Below are 20,629 nucleotides of genomic sequence, written 5' to 3'. Positions count from 1 at the left end.
TTCAAGAGCGCCATCTGGTGGCCGATCAGCGCAATCGCCAAACAGGAAGTTACTTGGACGATGTGCTGTTCACCCATATTACTTCCGGGCACTCGGTATAGGTTCCGGCACTCTAGCTCGTCACAATACATAGCGATCCGTTGCCAATAACTCGATAAACAACATGATTTGGACGTATATACTATTATTCAAGCTGGAAATGGACCGGATATTTCTACATCCCATAATGGAAAACTGTCTACCCCACGCTGATCGCCCAACGGCCCGCGGAGACTGGGGTGAGTTTTAGCGTGTAATATTTCCGTGTTCGACACTAACTGCTATAATGAACATTTGACCCACATTAGATGAATGGTATAACGCTGCCCACGGAATTATAAACGCCCCCTCGCCCATCCGGTCAACATCAGATGACGTGTAGTAACTTCCAGAAGTCCGTCCAGTTGGATTTTTTTATATCGCGCCGATTGCTATCAAACTGTATTTCATCATCAATATAATGCATTTGGGGCTATATATCACGTTCTGGAGAAAGCTGCAGAAAGAGATGAAAACATACTTATACTTTAGATCATATTTTAGTATGAATATGTGAATGAAAAAGTTACACCCTGAACAATACATATAGGACATTGAATGGGCCCTAATAATGGCAATTTAGCAATAGAATTTAAAAAGTTATAGCCCTGCAAAGAAGGGGAACTTCTCCATAGACAAATAGAGCTGGCAATCTATGGTATATCATGAATTTAGCCTTAGGCAATCAAAGTGTTAAGGGGATGCAGACCAGAGAAAGACTTTCGTCTTGTTTACATCAGGGTCCCCCATTTTCAATTAGTGACATTTATGACATACATGACATCATGACATTTATGGCATAGAGACATACATGACATACAGGTATATAGTACTGTTACATATACGATATGCAAATATACAGTACTGTTACCCATAGATCCTAACAGAGATTATATACATATGATGGGGAGGAGACTGTACATTAGGAGGTGGTGGGTGGGCGGGAGAAAAAATATACAAATACGGTGGGGAGAGAATATATACATACGGTGGGGAGGTCCTGGTCATTGTAAACTGCGACTCTTAAGTCCAAAGTTAGCAGACGGAAGGCGAGCGATGTCGCCTGGCGATGCGATCAGCTGTCGCTCAACAACAACCGCTTAGCACCCCACACCACACACGACCGTTCAGGACCGTTTACTATCCAAATGCGCACTGGATAAAAGTATTATTGTTTATTGTTTAAAAGGATCCCCATTAGCTGTCACCTAAGTGGCGAGCTAGTCTTCCTGGGGTCCACATAGAAAGACAACAGAAAACACAAAACATAACAACATGAGATACATATGACAATCACAATTAACAATGATAATCTAAAAACAGTAAAACATTGTAGACATCATTATCAACATCAGAATATTTTGCTCACATATTTAAGTAGTGCATTCTCAGGTGGTATTTGAAAGACACTTTACTATTCAATTTACTTATGTTCAAGTATACGTTCACGTTAATAAAACAAATTGTCTATTGGCTGAGCGAACCTGGCATTCGTGTGACATCACGTCCTGAATCAACCAGGAAATAACTAAACGCTAATTGTTGTCGTCGTGGAAAATGTATCATAATCACAAAATGCATTCAGTGCTGGATCTAACTAAATGGATTTATGGAAAGTTCAAGGCCGGACCACAAAGCTTCTGGAAGGGTTAGCGTACAGCCATATGAAATCCGTCTAATTTTTTTCCAAATTCCGTTTTTTTCGTTTTAATATTTCAGAATTCTGTATTTTGCTTTGTACGCTCATTTTACCATCAGAAATAGTGTCTAATAAGTGGGAATGAATAAATGTCCACAATTTAATAAGATATAACAGTCCATTTAATAGGGCTGTCTTAAATACTTCGAAGCTTCGAAGCTTCGTTCGATGGGCATGGGATTCGAATATGAAAATAAAATTAGATTATTAAAAAAAAGAAAAAAAAAATTATATATTTTTGCAAAATCAACTCTGCCTCTCTTTGTTAACTACAACAAGCAATGCTGTTTGTTATTTAAGATGAGGTCGGACTCGGCACTGACAGATTTGTGTTCATTGTGCTGCTTTTATAAAGCCTCAAATGACGGCTTGCAATATTTCATGAAAGCAAAGTGTTTTGTTTGTCTAAGATTTAAAAAGGTTTAAACTTTACAGCACTGACAAAGTTGAACAAAGTGCTGTACAAGTACCACAACATAAAAAAAAAATTAATAAAAAAAAAAAATGTATAGTTGATTCCATTTTTATTGCTCAATTCCGCGATTCCGTCTGCGATTCCGTGATCGCGGATTCCATATGGCTCTAGGTTAGCGTGACACGCTACGGCTCTTCCTATCCGTACAGTCTGTGTGTGTGTGTGTTTGTGTCAGTCAGTACCTCTAAATGTGTCTTGTGTAGTCTGTGATTATGGTGAGAGTCTGAAGCCACAAGGACCACAGCCTGCTGTGAGCTGCTGTGTAGAGACTGACCGGCTGAGCCTCTGACCTGACAGACTGGTCAGCTCCAGCTACTGTTCAGATGAACACACACAACACAACATGTTTAAAGGGTTAACCTTCTGTAGTGTGGTAGTGAAAGGTTAACCTTCTGTAGTGTGGTAGTGAAAGGGTTAACCTTCTGGAGTGTTGTAGTGAAAGGGTTAACCCTTTGTCGTGTGGCATCGAAAGGGTTAACCTTATGTATTGTCGCAGTGAAAGGGTTAACCTTCTGTATTGTCACAGTGAAAGGGTTAACCGTCTGTAGTGTGGTAGTAAAAGGGTTAACCATCTGTAGCGTGGTAGTGAAAGGGTTAACCGTCTGTAGTGTGGTAGTGAAAGGTTAACCTTCTGTAGTGTGGTAGTGAAAGGTTAACCTTCTGTAGTGTGGTAGTGAAAGGTTAACCTTCTGTAGTGTGATAGTGAAAGGTTAACCTTCTGTATTGTGGTAGTGAAAGGTTAACCTTCTGTAGTGTGGTAGTGAAAGGTTAACCTTCTGTAGTGTGGTAGTGAAAGGTTAACCTTCTGTATTGTGGTAGTGAAAGGTTAACCTTCTGTAGTGTGGTAGTGAAAGGTTAACCTTCTGTAGTGTGGTAGTGAAAGGTTAACCTTCTGTAGTGTGGTAGTGAAAGGTTAACCTTCTGTATTGTGGTAGTGAAAGGTTAACCTTCTGTAGTGTGGTAGTGAAAGGTTAACCTTCTGTAGTGTGGTAGTGAAAGGTTAACCTTCTGTAGTGTGGTAGTGAAAGGTTAACCTTCTGTATTGTGGTAGTGAAAGGTTAACCTTCTGTAGTGTGGTAGTGAAAGGTTAACCTTCTGTAGTGTGTAGTGTGGTAGTGAAAGGTTAACCTTCTGTAGTGTGGTAGTGAAAGGTTAACCTTCTGTAGTGTGGTAGTGAAAGGTTAACCTTCTGTAGTGTGGTAGTGAAAGGGTTAACCTTCTGTAGTGTGGTAGTGAAAGGTTAACAGTCTGTAGTGTGGTAGTGAAAGGTTAACCTTCTGTAGTGTGGTAGTGAAAGGTTAACCTTCTGTAGTGTGGTAGTGAAAGGTTAACCTTCTGTAGTGTGGTAGTGAAAGGTTAACCTTTCACTGCAAAAATACAGAAGGTTAACCCTTTACTACCACACTACAGAAGGTTAACCCAGTCTTTCCCAGGCACTACATTCATAATGACAACATTGTGCCACAATGCAGACGCCTGTCTGGCTCCACAGAGCAGTCGCCTACAAGAGTCTGAGAGGTCTATAACAGAAACACTACATTTCACTTCACTTCCCCAAACAGATGTCTGTAATCTTTCACTTGTCTATTTTCTAGGATGTGCCAGATGCCACGTCTTTATGTGTACAGTACAGTACAGCGCCCTTCTGAGTGCTTCACAGTACAGTACAGCGCCCTGCTCAGCACGAGGGCACAGAGTGCTTCACAGCATTTTTAAAACATCAGTAGAAAATACAAGAAAAAAAAACAAAAATGTGCAGAGATTTAATTTTTTTTTTAGCTAAAACACCAGAATAGACAACAAAAACTAAAACAAAAACAAGAACAAAACAGATATGAACAGAGAAAACGGCTATGGGTGTTTAAAAAGCCTGCCTGTAGAAGTGGCCACTGGGATGCGTCTAATATCACTCTAGACGACCAGCATAATTATGTAAACAGGCTTGCACAGTCCGTGGGGCTGTTTGTAGAGCTAAATCTATACTTTAAGTCCTCTGCATAGTATTGTGTATTGTATATTATATGGTAACTCAGAACATTGTACATATGTCTATGCCGAACAACTGTGACCTCATTTTCTTCTTCTAAATTCATGCTATATTATGTTATTATGTTATTTGATACTATCTTGTCTAGCACAGTCTCTGGAGCGTAACAGTAAGAAGCATTTTGTATGAAAGTATTCTGTACTTCTGTATGACAACTATTAAAGAACTTGAACTTGAACTTGAACTTTATAGTATTGCTATCTGTCCATTCTCATTGTCAATTGAGACCATAAACCGTCCCTTCAAAATGGCTTAAAGAATAATTTTTTTCATCAATACGTTCTCATTTTATAGCGCCGTGAATATAAGCGTTATAAGGGATTCCGGCTACGATATTTCCTGGAAGGCTAGATAAAGGGATAATAGCTACTAACGTTATATCCAATGGCATTTCCGTTTTACAGATGCTACAGTTAAAACTCAAACTGCATATGATCGGTACGATCCTCAAGCATGTATGCATGAAAGGGGGGGGGGGTGGGGGATGTCGTTTCTGATTATTGATTACCAATAACCGTGTTCGTCTCAGTAGCCACATACGCTGAACGGCTGGTTGAGTATCATAACAAGCTCTGTTCAGCATGTAATTTACGTGAAAAAGATCTTACCATGAGCCGGTTGGATCCCCCCGAGCATTTCCCAGTTATCGATCGCCATCTGGTAGATCGATATGTCCATTGGCTGATGATAAATTCCTTTACTGCATAGTGAAATCCGCGATCCAAAACGTATTCCGTGCAACAGGCTATAGGGATCGCTTCAGGTGAGTAGAAAACTACATTGGAGATCCAGAAAAAAAAGACAACTTCTGCCGCAGGGAACACTGCATTATCGATACAGCGCCCCTAAGAGGATCTGGCCGGTAATGCACTTTCTCGAATTCAAAGAGTAGGGTAAATCTGCAGTGCCGCTCGGTGACCTTGAATAGGTTATTAAAATGGAATAAAAGTCAAAACAACTTGCCACGGATATATCCGTCCTCTGTCCTTTAAGCATCGATTCGAAAACACGGATATATACGTTGTCGGGCGGGATTGTGTTAAAGGTGAGCTCTGAGGGAGCGGTTTCCAGGGCTAAAGGGAGGGCGTTCCAGAGCCTTGGGGCTGCAGTCACCACAAAGACTCGGACCCCTTCTGTCCTGAGTCTGGTCCTGGGCCCCACCAGGAGCTTCTGATGGGAAGACCTGGTCCTGGGCTCCACCAGGAGCTCCTGATGGGAAGACCTGGTCCTGGGCTCCACCAGGAGCTCCTGATGGGAAGACCTGGTCCTGGGCTCATTAATGTAGGGGGGGGGGCTTGCCCATGGAGGGCTCTGTAGGCGAACACCAGGACCTTGAAATTGATCCTGGTGTTTACCGGGAGCCAGTGCAGGGAAGCGAGGATGGGGGTGATTTCATGGCATGATTTCTTTAACCTAGTGAGTAGCCTGGCGGCAGCGTTTTGGACCAACTGAAGTTGATCAATGGATGTTTTATTTAGACAGATGAAGAGTGAATTACAATAATGGAGTCTGGAAGAGATAAAGGCGTGTACAGCCATTTCCAGTTCGTTGTGTGATAATGATGGACCGGAGTTTTTAAATGTTTTCTTAAGTGAAAGAAACAATCGTGAGTTTTTACATGTTTGTCCAGATTCATGGCCTGGTCAAATACATTGCTTTTAACACATTGGACGCCAGACCCGAGATAAGTCGGCTTTTCATCGTTATTTCTTTTATTCGATATTTCCATTCATAATCCATCCATCCAGCCTGATGTTATCATTGGGAATGGTTCTGAGATCGCAAAAAGTCCAATACCGCCACCTAACGCCTTGCAGCCGGTATTGCACATCCTTGGATTCTCTCTGGCTCAGCCTGTACGTTGATCTAACAAGTCCGGTCCAGGTTTTCCTACTCGGGCAGTAGTAACGTTTATAACACATGGATTGGGGAGAATCAAGCACCGTGCATTCATGTACTTTGGTGGATTATCTTGGCAACACGATCGAGATCAATACTTGAAATGGCGATCAGATAAATGGAATATTATTTTTGCAGTACATCCTAGTCAAGGTAAGTGCTATATGGTATCAATCTTGCATTGATCCGAGCCTGCCTTCAATGTGATCCGTGTGCGTCCTGTAACGTTACTCCACAACGTATGCCGTTGGTGACGATCGAAGCATGGAAACCCCCCCCCCCACCCATAATACCGATAATCTAGCGTTGATTTCAGATTGATTGTTGATCCAAGCGAGGAATGGCACGGTTCCTAGTGAAATGCACTAAAATGCTGTTAAGCAGCGTTTCCTGGGATTACACAGAATTACTCTATAACTATACGCATATTCACCACGGTATAAAACGGGAATGTATGTATGAAAAAAATTATCTGTTTTTTTGCATCTTGACCGGAAGAAACTCAATGACAATCGACTATATGATTAGATCCATAGCTATAATATTTAATATAGTTTTAGCACTGCAATCACCGGCATGTACCCCCATTCATTACAGCGCTGGCACATTACAGCGCTGGCAGGAAATTGCTACCCGAAATGATCATAATCATACAGATGGAGAGGAACCGCTTCTACAGATCTAAAGAGCACAATAGGTTTTCGGATATATGGAGTCCATTCATTGACTATCTGAAGGACAAATAATTGTATTCTGCAGTTAACTGTCTGTAGTGTAGTAGTGAAAGGGTTAAGTCACACTGTTATTTTTGTCTGGCAGCTTTTTCTTTACGTTTATTTTTGTCGTTTTGTCTCTTCCTTTACGCCTTGTTTTGTGTGTGTTTGCTCTTGTTTATATAAAACTGAAAAACTGAAAATAAAATATAAAAAAAAAGGACGAAAGCATTCCTACCCAAAAGGCCTCGACCTCAGCCGACTACAAACAGGCAGGCACCCATACATATCCACAGCCAGGCACAAGCACCGCCACAGTATGCTAGTGAAATACTGGTATGGTCACGCCAGCCTATAACTTGAGCGAACATAGCCTCACTTTGTGGCACACAGGGGCTGCCGCGCCCTCAGTCTCCTGCCGGACCCAGGCAACTGGCTTCAATCAGGTCCTCCCTAGCGTTTGACGTCCGTCAAGCTCAGAACCTCTGCAGCTCAGGTGACAGACATCATGTTCACCCAATGGGCGGTCTGCATCCTCCGTGTCAGCGTGGCATTTCTACCTATGACACAAGGGCACATCGTACTGCAGTCTGGCCCGGTCCCAGTGACACAGTCGTAGGGTTTCCCCCCTCCTTCCTTTCCATCCTGGTCCTCCGTGGGTTGTTCTGCTGGTCCCAGACCTGCCCGCGGCAGCAGGGACAGCGCAGCCTCCCGCAGCTAGAGGCGCGGTCACGATCAGACCTGCACACGATATGGCCGGAGAGAAATGCCACATGCCAGGGTGGTTAATAACCTCTTAACCCTTTCACTGCCGCACTACCGAATGGTTAACCCTTTCACTGCCACAACACAGAAGGTTGACCCCTTTTTCACTGCCACGTGACAAAGGGTTAACCCTTTCTTCACTACCACACTACAGAAGGTCAACCCTTTCACTGCCACACGACAAAGGGTTAACCCTTTCACTACCACACTACAGAAGGCTAACCCTTTACTATCACACTACAGTACAGACGGTTAGCCCAGGACCTTCTAGCTGTGAGGCGACAGTGTTAACCACCGTGCCACCAGGTAGATAGTTCTATAGAGCTATGGTCAGGTTAGGGTTAAGGTTAGGTACGGACGGTAGGTAGATGGAGAGGGAGAAGGAGGGCGGAGGGGTGACAGGGTGGTGAGCTAGGAGGGGGGATGGTTTAGGTATTGGAGGTAAGAGACACCGGGTGGTGACTGATTGATCAGGGGAGACAAAGGGATTGACTGGAAGACAGGACATTTGGGTATATTGGGGTTGAACCCTGTCACTGCCACACGACAGAAGGTTAACCCTTTACTATCACACAACCGACGGTCGCCTGTTTGTGTGGGTTAACCTGCTGTTGTGGTGCAGTGAAAGGGTTAACCTTCTGTGAATTGTTGCAGTGAAAGGGTTAACCGTTTTGGTGGTGCGGCAGTGAAAGGGTTAATCAATGGGATCTGGGACTATAGTATGTTTGGGGGGGGACGACGACGACGACATATAATTCCACAATGTCATTGTCTAATAAAACCATTTAGAACATTGGGTTTTAAGAGGCCAATTAGATTCTCCGTTCTGCATTCCAGGGCTGCTGATTGGTGTCTTGGAACAGTTTAGAAGGCGGATCCGAAGAAGACATGCAGCCCAACCAGCCAACCAGAGAAGTGTGGAATTTATTATGACATCGCTGAGCCTACCGATCAGTATGGGGACGTGTGTGTGACCGTGTGTGTGTGTGTGTGTGTGTGTGTGTGTGTGTGTGTGACCGTGTGTGTGTGTGTGTGTGTGTGACCGTGTGTGTGTGTGTGTGACCGTGTGCGTGTGTGTGTGACCGTGTGTGTGTGTCTGTGTGTGACCGTGTGTGTGTGTGTGTGTGTGTGTGTGTGTGTGTGTGTGTGTGACCGTGTGTGTGTGTGTGTGACCGTGTGTGTGTGTGTGTGACCGTGTGTGTGTGTGTGTGTGTGTGTGACCGTGTGTGTGTGTGTGTGTGTGTGACCGTGTGTGTGTGTGTGTGTGCGTGTGTGTGTGACCGTGTGTGTGTGTGACCGTGTGTGTGTGACCGTGTGTGTGTGTGTGTGACCGTGTGCGTGTGTGTGTGACCGTGTGTGTGACCGTGTGTGTGTGTGTGTGTGTGTGTGTGTGACCGTGTGTGTGTGTGTGTGACCGTGTGCGTGTGTGTGTGTGTGTGTGACCGTGTGTGTGTGTGTGTGTGTGTGTGTGTGTGTGTGTGTGTGTGTGTGTGTGTGTGTGTGTGTGTGTGTGTGAAGGATGGTGTCCGCCATGTCTCAACAGGATGTTATTAACTGCACCATCAGTCATGAAATCCACCAGTACCTGTTCTCATCCGTCTACATCCTGGTCCTACTGGTAAGTCTCTCTGTCGGCCTGTACTCACTGGTCAACCTGTATATTTATTTGTCGGTCTTTATATGTTTACTGGTCAGTCTATATATATATATATATATTATAATTTTTTTGGATCCACTTTTTCTCCTCTTTTTCTATTTTTCTCCCCATCCCAATTCCACTGTGCCAATTCTCCCCTCCCCTGTCTTGAACGTTGCTCGCATATGCCCCCCACTGGCCGGTTGTAGGGAGGATAGAAGCCTTGCATCGCGTGTCCCCTCCGGTACACGAGGAGGCAGCTTGTCACATCTTTTCACCTGCCAGCGTGGACTCTCATTGGCGAGGTGTAACTTGTGGGAGGCTCACACTACCCCGCCATTTCCTGTCTCTGCTGTGCAGGCGTCCCCCAACCGACCTGTAGGTGTCGCTGTCCACAACGTCCAGATTACCACCCATCGACTTCCACCCTCTAACTCTGCCAATTGAGATAGTATGACGACTGGCCCAAGCCGGAGGCGACGCCGACAGCCGGAGTCGAACCCGGTGTGTCTTGCGTTGGTGACGAGCGCAATGTCCGCTGCGCCACCCAGCCGCATGTCTATATATATATTTACAGTTTAGTCTATATCAGCTAACAGCTTAGCCCAGGAGGTGCTGTTCTATGGGCCGCAAGAATGATTTCAGAGGGCCGCAATTTGACAATACCTGCTCAGTGTGTGTATATTTACTGGTCAGTCTGTGTATATTTACTGCTCAGTCTGTGTATATTTACTGGTCAGTCTATTGCTCAGTCTGTGTATATTTACTGCTCAGTCTATATATATATTTACTGCTCAGTCTGTGTATATTTACTGCTCAGTCTGTATATATTTACTGGTCAGTCTATTGTTCAGTCTGTGTATATTTACTGCTCAGTCTATATATATATTTACTGCTCAGTCTGTGTATATTTACTGCTCAGTCTGTATATATTTACTGGTCAGTCTATTGTTCAGTCTGTGTATATTTACTGCTCAGTCTATATATATATTTACTGCTCAGTCTGTATATATTTACTGGTCCGCCTGTGGATATTTACTGCTCAGTCTGTGTATATTTACTGCTCAGTCTATACAGTATATATGTACTGTGTGTTTTCCACTGGCCTTCTACAGCATGACACTGGCAGTGCTAGTACTATGAATAGTACTATAATGCCAATATTACTATTGCAGTAATACAGTAATGTAGTGAGTTCCTCTCGGCCCTGCAGGTGGGCGTGCCGGCCAACCTGTACTCTCTCTACCACGCTGCGCTGCAGCTCAGACAGAGGAACGAGCTGGGAGTCTACCTGCTGAACCTGACCCTGTCGGACCTGCTCTATCTGGCATCACTACCCCTCTGGCTGCAGTACTTCTTCCAGGTACTTACATCATATTATATCATATTATATCATATTATATTATATCATATTATATTATATTATATCATATTATATTATATTATATTATATTATATTATATCATATTATATTATATCATATTATATTATATTATATTTAAGGCTGTCAAAGTTAACACGGTATTAACGCGTTAACGCAAAATTCTTTTTAACGCCACTATTTTTTCATCGCGAGATTAACGTTTTAATTTAAAAAAATAATTGTTCACTAGACTTCACTTAGGTAGTGAAGTCTAGTAATTTTTTTTTATAAAAATGTCATACTATGTTTGTTTCTGACTCAACGTGTGTGTGTGTGTGTGTGTGTGTGTGTGTGTGTGTGTGTGTGTGTGTGTGTGTGTGTGTGTGTGTGTGTGTGTGTGTGTGAGAGAGAGAGAGAGAGAGAGTGTGGGTGAATGTAACACGTTCCTAACTTTTTCTTTCCCATATTATTTCATGCACACTTTATCCATTGTTTTAAATTATTATTTTCTTTTAAGTTATTTAGTTTGTTTAGAATTGTATGCAAATTTGTGTTAAATGGCTGCTTAAACAAAAAACTGTGTAAAGTTCAACACACTACTGTGTTAGTAATCATTACTATGTAATGTTACAGTTTTTTTGTTGGGCCTTTTTTAATAAAAAGATTTTATAATGCAGTTTGCACATCTTAGTTACTTGAAGATTCTGGACAGTATTTCTCATTGTCGCAATAAATAAACATGATTTTTTTTGCATAAAGCAAGCATTTGCAGACTCTAAGAAGAGTATTAGAAATTGAAAAAGATCAGTTTAAGGTAGATTTAGAACAGGCGATGAATTGTGCGAGTTAACTATGGACAATCATGCGATGAATCAGATTAAATATTTTAATCGATTGACAGCCTTTATATATATTTATATTCGATTAGTTTAGAGTAGATCTATAGTATAGTTTATCTGTTGAACTTGACCCTGTCTGACCTCCTATATCTAGCATCACTACCCCTCTGGCTACAGTACTTATTCCAGGTACTTTTATATTATGTAATTATATTCATATATTACATTTACATTTAGTAATTTAGCTGACACATTTATCCAAAGCAACTTACACATTGGGTTCATCTCTAGCAGCTAAGGATAAGGGGTGTTAGTGCATAGTAGTATAGACATATTAGCATGGTAGGTAGTAGTATGGTAGCATAGTACATAGTAGTATAGACATAGTAGCATGGTAGGTAGTAGTATGGTAGCATAGTACATAGTAGTATAGACATAGTAGCATAGTAATATTTATTTTATTTTATTCAGATATTGAAGTGTGTTTTTTAGTCAACGGTGGAACATTGGGTGGATTTCAGCTGTCCTGACTGTGATGGTTTCAGCTGTCTGTCCTGACTGTGATGGTTTCAGCTGTCTGTCCTGACTGTGATGGTTTCAGCTGTCTGTCCTGACTGTGGTGGTTTCAGCTGTCTGTCCTGACTGTGGTGGTTTCAGCTGTCTGTCCTGACTGTGATGGTTTCAGCTGTCTGTCCTGACTGTGATGGTTTCAGCTGTCCTGACTGTGATGGTTTCAGCTGTCTGTCCTGACTGTGATGGTTTCAGCTGTCTGTCCTGACTGTGGTGGTTTCAGCTGTCTGTCCTGACTGTGGTGGTTTCAGCTGTCTGTCCTGACTGTGATGGTTTCAGCTGTCTGTCCTGACTGTGATGGTTTCAGCTGTCTGTCCTGACTGTGATGGTTTCAGCTGTCTGTCCTGACTGTGATGGTTTCAGCTGTCTGTCCTGACTGTGATGGTTTCAGCTGTCTGTCCTGACTGTGATGGTTTCAGCTGTCTGTCCTGACTGTGGTGGTTTCATCTGTCCTGACTGTGATGGTTTCAGCTGTCTGTCCTGACTGTGGTGGTTTCAGCTGTCTGTCCTGACTGTGATGGTTTCAGCTGTCTGTCCTGACTGTGATGGTTTCAGCTGTCCTGACTGTGATGGTTTCAGCTGTCCTGACTGCGATGGTTTCAGCTGTCTGTCCTGACTGTGATGGTTTCAGCTGTCTGTCCTGACTGTGATGGTTTCAGCTGTCTGTCCTGACTGTGATGGTTTCAGCTGTCCTGACTGTGATGGTTTCAGCTGTCCTGACTGTGATGGTTTCAGCTGTCTGTCCTGACTGTGATGGTTTCATCTGTCCTGACTGTGATGGTTTCAGCTGTCTGTCCTGACTGTGATGGTTTCAGCTGTCCTGACTGTGATGGTTTCAGCTGTCCTGACTGTGATGGTTTCAGCTGTCTGTCCTGACTGTGATGGTTTCAGCTGTCTGTCCTGACTGTGATGGTTTCAGCTGTCTGTCCTGACTGTGATGGTTTCAGCTGTCTGTCCTGACTGTGATGGTTTCAGCTGTCCTGACTGTGATGGTTTCAGCTGTCCTGACTGTGGTGGTTTCATCTGTCCTGACTGTGATGGTTTCAGCTGTCTGCCCTGACTGTGGTGGTTTCAGCTGTCTGTCCTGACTGTGATGGTTTCAGCTGTCTGCCCTGACTGTGGTGGTTTCAGCTGTCTGTCCTGACTGTGATGGTTTCAGCTGTCTGTCCTGACTGTGGTGGTTTCAGCTGTCTGTCCTGACTGTGATGGTTTCAGCTGTCTGTCCTGACTGTGATGGTTTCAGCTGTCCTGACTGTGATGGTTTCAGCTGTCTGTCCTGACTGTGATGGTTTCAGCTGTCTGTCCTGACTGTGATGGTTTCAGCTGTCCTGACTGTGATGGTTTCAGCTGTCTGTCCTGACTGTGATGGTTTCAGCTGTCTGTCCTGACTGTGATGGTTTCAGCTGTCCTGACTGTGATGGTTTCAGCTGTCTGTCCTGACTGTGATGGTTTCAGCTGTCCTGACTGTGATGGTTTCAGCTGTCTGTCCTGACTGTGATGGTTTCAGCTGTCCTGACTGTGATGGTTTCAGCTGTCCTGACTGTGATGGTTTCAGCTGTCTGTCCTGACTGTGATGGTTTCAGCTGTCCTGACTGTGATGGTTTCAGCTGTCTGTCCTGACTGTGATGGTTTCAGCTGTCCTGACTGTGATGGTTTCAGCTGTCTGTCCTGACTGTGATGGTTTCAGCTGTCTGTCCTGACTGTGATGGTTTCAGCTGTCCTGACTGTGATGGTTTCAGCTGTCCTGACTGTGATGGTTTCAGCTGTCCTGACTGTGGTGGTTTCAGCTGTCCTGACTGTGATGGTTTCAGCTGTCTGCCCTGACTGTGATGGTTTCAGCTGTCTGTTCTGACTGTGATGGTTTCAGCTGTCCTGACTGTGATGGTGTCAGCTGTCTGTCCTGACTGTGATGGTTTCAGCTGTCCTGACTGTGGTGGTTTCAGCTGTCCTGACTGTGGTGGCTTCAGCTGTCTGTCCTGACCAGTGATGGGAATAACGGCACTATAAGTAACTTCGTTACTAACGGCGTTCGTTTTTTCAGTAACGAGTAATCTAACGGATTACTCTTCCAATCTTAATAACGTCGTTACCGTTACTACAAAAAAATGCGGCGCGTTACTATGAATGAACCTGTTTCTTTCATCAGACATATCTCTGCGCCGAGAGGCAATAATATGTTCTTCCTTGTTTAGTGGACAGTGCGCGAGCCAAGCATACATGCTGACGATTGGCTGAGGTTGAATACAATGTCATGGTAAGCCAATCAGAGGTGGAGGTGGGCGGGTGTCTAAAGCATCCAGAGTCTGACACACAGCGCGACAAGACAAGCGATCACTGATCAGTCAGCATGAGACCGCGGTCCGTGTAGTGTACGTTTTGAGCTCAAAAACGAATCCAACGAACAACACAATGTCAACATGAGACCGCGGGTCCATGAGCGTTTTGTGTTCACTCTTTGCAGCGCAGGGCACTGAGTGGCTCTGGCTCTACTGCAGTGCTGACAGCCTTATCAACAGTGCTGCACTTCCTGGTTTAATAGCACAGGCTTCAGCTGCTCAGAGATATATATATATCTGTATGTCATGCATGTCTTAAATGTAATGATTAGATTAGTTTAGATGATTCGATTAGATTCTTATATCTGTATGTTGTGTATGTCATTGATTGATTGATTGAAAAGTTTATTAACAGATTGCAGAATGGGTACAGTACAGTACAGCTCAATACATACAATTGTTAAGGGGATGCAGACCAGAGAAAGACTTTCGTCATAAATGTCATGAATTGAAAATGGGGGACCCTGATGTAAACAAGACGAAACTCTTTCTCTGGTCTGCATCCCCTTAACAATTGTGTGTATTGAGCCATACTGTATTGTACCCATTCTGAAATCTGTTAATTAAAATGTTCAATCAATCAGTATATATTTGTTATTTATTTTTGGTATAGTGCTTAACAAGCATAATTTAATGTTGCCCAGTTGTGGCCTGTTGAGGGGCAATACATATCAAAAGTTCTAAAACATCTATTCTGTTTGTATTTGTATGATCCACTATATAAACATAGTAATTATAATATCTACATAGCCTACACATGGCATTTGATTGGAGGCTAGTCTCACTTTGTCCCACAGCAACATTAAAATAGTTTAGATTTGTGTATGTTGTTTATGTAAAAAAAAAATATTGAAAGTAACGCAATAGTTACTTTCTGAAGTAACTAGTTACTTTTATAATTTGTAACTGAGTAAGTAATTTAGTTACTTTTTGGAAGAAGTAACTAGTAACTGTAACTAGTTACTTTTTTAAAGTAACTTGCCCAACACTGATCGTGTTACACGTTTATTTTCTCAGCCCGCTCTCGGTCTCAGCTAAAGCACACGAGGCTCTTCAGCGACTCAGCTGCTGGGAGCCACGCGTGCGGCCCGTCCCCCTGTAGCCCCGCTCATCCGCCACTAGAGGGAGCAGTGCCACATTCTTTACCATGCCTGTAATGGCTTCTTCTTGTTGGTCAACCAGGTAGTGTCTTTAACACGGACATTCCAAAGAATCCAAAACGAGATCCTTCCAAGGTATTATGAATTCAATTATAGGTTAATTTTAAGCATCTGAAGCATCTAAAGAAAACATCAAAAGATAGATTCCAATACTCAAAAATAACTGAATTCTCACACTGATGTGGTTTAAAGAAAAATGTATAACCAGGGCCCTATTCCCCGTACCTGGTTCAACTAAGTCGATCAAGAGTCCCATTATCCAGATTCAGTTAACCCGATGTTTGAAGCCGGGATTTTCCTGTTCCTCGAAGGTGGATTCAGTCTCGTTAACTCGAACCAGACTTGAGACCCAGGATAAGTGCGCGCGGCCGCTTCAGTTGAAAAGCCAGCACGTATCGATAGCAGAGATCCAGATTTTCTAACGGCATTGATTGATTAATTGATTTAAAACTTTATTAACAGATTGCAGTACGGCTCAATCGCCTCGCCGACAAGTTAAATGCGTTATCTATAGGCTAATTTTAAGTCCCTCATTACCTCAATCAATCAGATTATATTTCTTTAAACTTGCCTGCTGGCAGTAGGTTTATGGATTGAATAATCAAATGAGATCTTGCTAGCGAAAATAATTAGTTAAACTGTTATACAGAATAAGGATACGGCTCTCTTACCCATTGATTGATGTATGGTGGATCTTTTACTTATCTGCACTGTGGTGTAACGGTTTCTGCTTTTGACTTTCACGCAGACGGCCCGAGTTCGAATCCTAGTCTTTTCCTTCTTTTTGCAATGTAGGAATAATTCAATTTGGTGCACGTTGAGAGCTATATAAAGAATGACATCCTCAATGCATGTAGATTTATAATATTTTAACTTAAAACTAGGCTACTTTTGCGTATACTCATTAATATTATATTCCAAAAAATTATATTGGAAACACGGGGTTTCGAACACCGGTCGCCCGGTTGACAGGATTGAGCACTACCGCTGCGCCACTGTGCCAGACGGGATAAATTCATTGTTTATCCATTAATAGACGAGAGACCCGTGTTTAGAATATCTTTTCTTTTGAATGAAGTTTTATCTCTTTATTCTCAAATGCATTAACACCTGTTCCACCCCAGGTGAAATCTGCATAAAATGTATACCTATGGTAAATGGAATATTGCTCCACTTCTACAAGGGCTATTTGCATATTCTTGGTATCTAGGAACATCTATGGACCTCAATGAATGTATTCTCAGTGTCAGAAATATTGTGTCTATTACTAGGCTTGCTTAAATTCTGATGAAACAAAGGAAAATATGAATTATGATTTTTCTTGTCATCTTTGACAGTGAATAAAACCATGATAATAATGACCAAACTTAAAAAACTGCCACTGAGCTAATTCAGTACCCTCTTGAGATCATGTGTACAAAATATCTAAGGAAATTAATAAAGGGAAGATGATAAAATTGAAGGTTTTGTATATACAGTACTGAATTCTCCCATCCGGACCAATGCAATTTGAAATATTATTATAGAATATAGAATATATGCTTATACATTACCTTATTATAGCCAATTCGCACATTTATATATATATATACATATAGTATCTTTCAAATGGCCGAGTTCAATTTGGATATAGTATCACCAGGCATGCATAATAACTAAGGCTGTCAAATATATCGCGTTAATATCGCGTTAACTCCCGATTCTATTAATGCCACTAATTTTTTTAACTCAAGATTAACTAAATTTTTTTTTTTTTTTTTTTTTTTACTAGACTTCACTCAGGTGTATTATTGATGCTCTCATTGATACTATGTTTGTTTCTGAAGTGTGTGTGTGTGTGTGTGTGTGTGTGTGTGTGTGTGTGTGTGTGTGTGTGTGTGTGTGTGTGTGTGTGTGTGTGTGTGTGTGTGTGTGTGAGATATAGAGAGAGAGGGGTGAGAGAGATGAGGAAGGGGCAAAAGAGAAAAAGAGCTGGGAGAGTGTGTGTGTGAGGGAGAGAGGGGGGTGTGTGATTAATCAGCCCTTGTGTGTGTGAATGTAACAAGTTCCTAACGTTTTCTTTCCCCTATTATTTCATGCACACTTTATTCATTGTTTTAAATTATTATTTTCTTTTAAGTTATTTTGTGCATCACTCTGTTTTGAATTTGATGCAAATTTGCAATGCATGAGGGTCATCCTTTTGTGTTAAATGGCTGCACAAAGCAAGCATTTGTTGACTCGCATGTTGATAAGAGTATTAAAACTTGGAACTTGAAAAAGATCTGTTTAAGGTATATATAAAAAAAAAAACGATTAATTTGCGATTAATCGCGAGTTAACTATGGACAATCATGCGATTAATCGAGTTAAATATTTTAATCGTTTGACAGCACTAATAATAACATATACAGATATTTAATGTAATCGACTGTACTTTTTTATTTCTCCCACAATGTAATCATTTTGTAACTAATTTCAGATCTAATTATTCCTACATGATTACAATAGTGTGGAGAAACTGACTGCGTTTCAATATTTGTCAAAAACGTTACCTTTTGTAGCTTATTATCGCGAATCATAACAATTATTGATATGATTCATTCAGAACGCCGAACTTTGAACGACCATAGCGGACCACAGGAAGTGTAGTTTTGAGAAATTCCGACGCTGGCAGATAGCTGGTTCAACATTTCCATGTACGCTTCAGCGTCAAAAACGCGAGTGAAAAATAAAAACTTAAAATGATATAAACTCACTTTTAACCTATTGCTAAACTATTGCCAACCTAACGTTTTACATTCTACATGTATTTGTGACATAGTAGTGATAATAATACTTGAAAACGTTTGATTTTAAAAACGTTAATTTATTGCATCACTCATAAAAATACTAATATATGATAATAATGTCAAAAAGGGGTCGGTACCGTGGCCGTGGGGTGGAACAGGTTAATGTGACGTCAACGGCTCATTCAATTTCTCAAATCCGTCAAACAGCGCATCTCATCAGACATTTTAATCCCAGTTACAATATCACACAAAAACCACAATCCCCGCATAGACACTTCAATTTTATGCTTGAATGAAACACAATCCCGGGCGCTCCGTTAAGCAAATCTACAGCGGAGAATATATGAAACTAATCAGAGCCAAACGGCCGATAGGTTTCATTCATTAAAAATATCCCAGCGGGATTCACATTTGCAATGCGCCGTTATTAAAATAACTAGGGATGTCCCGATCCGATCACGTGATCGGAATCGGCGTCGATCACGTGCTTTTCAGAGTATCGGGGATCGGGAAAAAATAATAATAAAAATCGGCAGTCAAAAAAAGAAAATTTTTATTCAACAAACATGACCATGTCCACGTCTTAAACTCATACGGAGGCCTTAGTTTTGGTTTTAAATTACATATAATATATCATCATTAATGTATTTATTGTCACACAGAGCAGAATAATTATCCACAACAAACACATTCCCCTTTAATTTTCACCGTTGCAACAAACATTCCCTTTAATTTAGACGCTACACGCTACACGCGACCACATCACAACAACAACACGTCGCTCCCGAAACACGGTTAATATCCACTGACTTGAGCAGCTAGACTTAATGTCAGAGGTTTGGAACTAAGCATTTTAAAATAGAAAGTCAAGCCAGTTGCAATGTTTGCAAGGAGGAGATTCCGCGTGGAGGAAAAACTCATGAAGCAGCAGGCTGGAGGCGAAGTTTTCAGACTAACTTTTCAATTGGAGGATAACGTTACGTGACTGAGGATTATCGTCGGCGTTTCAGACCAGAATGGACCATTACGTAAGTCGAACACTGAATGTATACTAATGTGCAAACATATATTGAAACTTTTAATATTTCTCATATGAAGCAGAAGCACATTTCTCAGGGTGAATGTAATAACAAAAGCCTCCGCTCTCGCGCCCCGGACTATTATAGGCAACAGATGGGCTTGTCTCGCTCTGCCAGTTTCTGACAAAAATGCGTCAAAATGGATTACTAATGTGAAAGATCGGATCGGAAACGATCGGATCGATAGATATTTAAAATCACATGATCGGGATCGGATCGGAAGCAAAAAAAGGCGATCGGGACATCCCTAAAAATAACCACATGCAGCGTGTATCGCGACTCCGAACGCCGTATATGACGTGCATTATTTTATTTAGGACAAAGTAAATCTATAGGCTCAATATGATTTATTATCAGCATTTAGTTCTATTATTATAAATTTCAAAAGCCCCCTCTAGGAAAACGAAGCACAGAAACGTAATTCAGAATGGTATAATGCAGATCCTAGACTGTGAGAATAATTTCAGGAAGCGAGCTGTCATTTCTTTGCGGGGGCGTGGCCATGGTTCATCCGGCTAACTGAAGTTAACCCTGCTCCCGACCAGGCTCAAACTTTTTGATCTGTTGTCATGGTGATTTAGACAATCGCGCGTCGGGGAATGGGAAGGTCCGGCTTAAGTCAGACTTGACTGGAAATTATCCGGCTAACTCAGTTATCCAGGTACGGGGAACGGGGCCCTGGCACCTTCACCAAACATCCCTAGGCCTTCTTTTCCTGCTCATTATCCCACCTGTGATTCCAACAGTCCCCGCCCCCCACTCTCAACGTGCACTACCAGCCTTTGGACGCTAGGTGGGGTAGATGACTACAGAGGTGCAGAAACTAAATGTAAATAAACGATAGATACACTAAGAACACAATAGAATGGCTCCAACAATGCTGTGTCGGGTCATTTGATTTGAAGTAGATGAATATTGCATTTTGTTTTGGTCTATTATTGAGATAGACTATTACAGAGGACGGTGGATGTTTTTGTATACAGTCTTGTATCAATATTGTTTGTTTATTGGAAAGAGTACTAACTGTGAGCAATATATCACCTTTTATTATTGCAACAATTGGGTTGGCATTTAAATCAATAGCACTATACAACGTATGCCTCACATTCACCCACTCACTCACACATTCACACGTGTCTCTCTCTCTCTCTCTCTCTCTCTCTCTCTCTCTCTCTCTCTCTCTCTCTCTCTCTCTCTCT

The 20,629-nt window shown here is 42.1% G+C and overlaps 1 protein-coding gene across 1 annotated transcript in view; it reads left to right on the top strand.

Moving 5' to 3' along the window:
- Positions 1-9,207: 9,207 nt before the first annotated feature.
- Positions 9,208-20,629, top strand: part of gpr68 (G protein-coupled receptor 68) — a gene marked incomplete at both ends in the record, with an annotated part of 42,168 nt that continues 30,746 nt past the window's right edge. The window contains 2 exons of the mRNA XM_084308540.1: positions 9,208-9,294; positions 10,526-10,675. Of these exons, the coding sequence (XP_084164666.1) occupies positions 9,208-9,294; positions 10,526-10,675 (237 nt within the window). The remainder of the gene's footprint in view (positions 9,295-10,525; positions 10,676-20,629) is intronic.

The sequence above is a fragment of the Notolepis coatsorum genome (genome assembly GCF_963971535.1).
Source record: "Notolepis coatsorum genome assembly, chromosome: 2".
Lineage (NCBI taxonomy): Eukaryota > Metazoa > Chordata > Actinopteri > Aulopiformes > Paralepididae > Notolepis > Notolepis coatsorum.
This window is presented reverse-complemented; position numbering and strand designations above follow the sequence as displayed.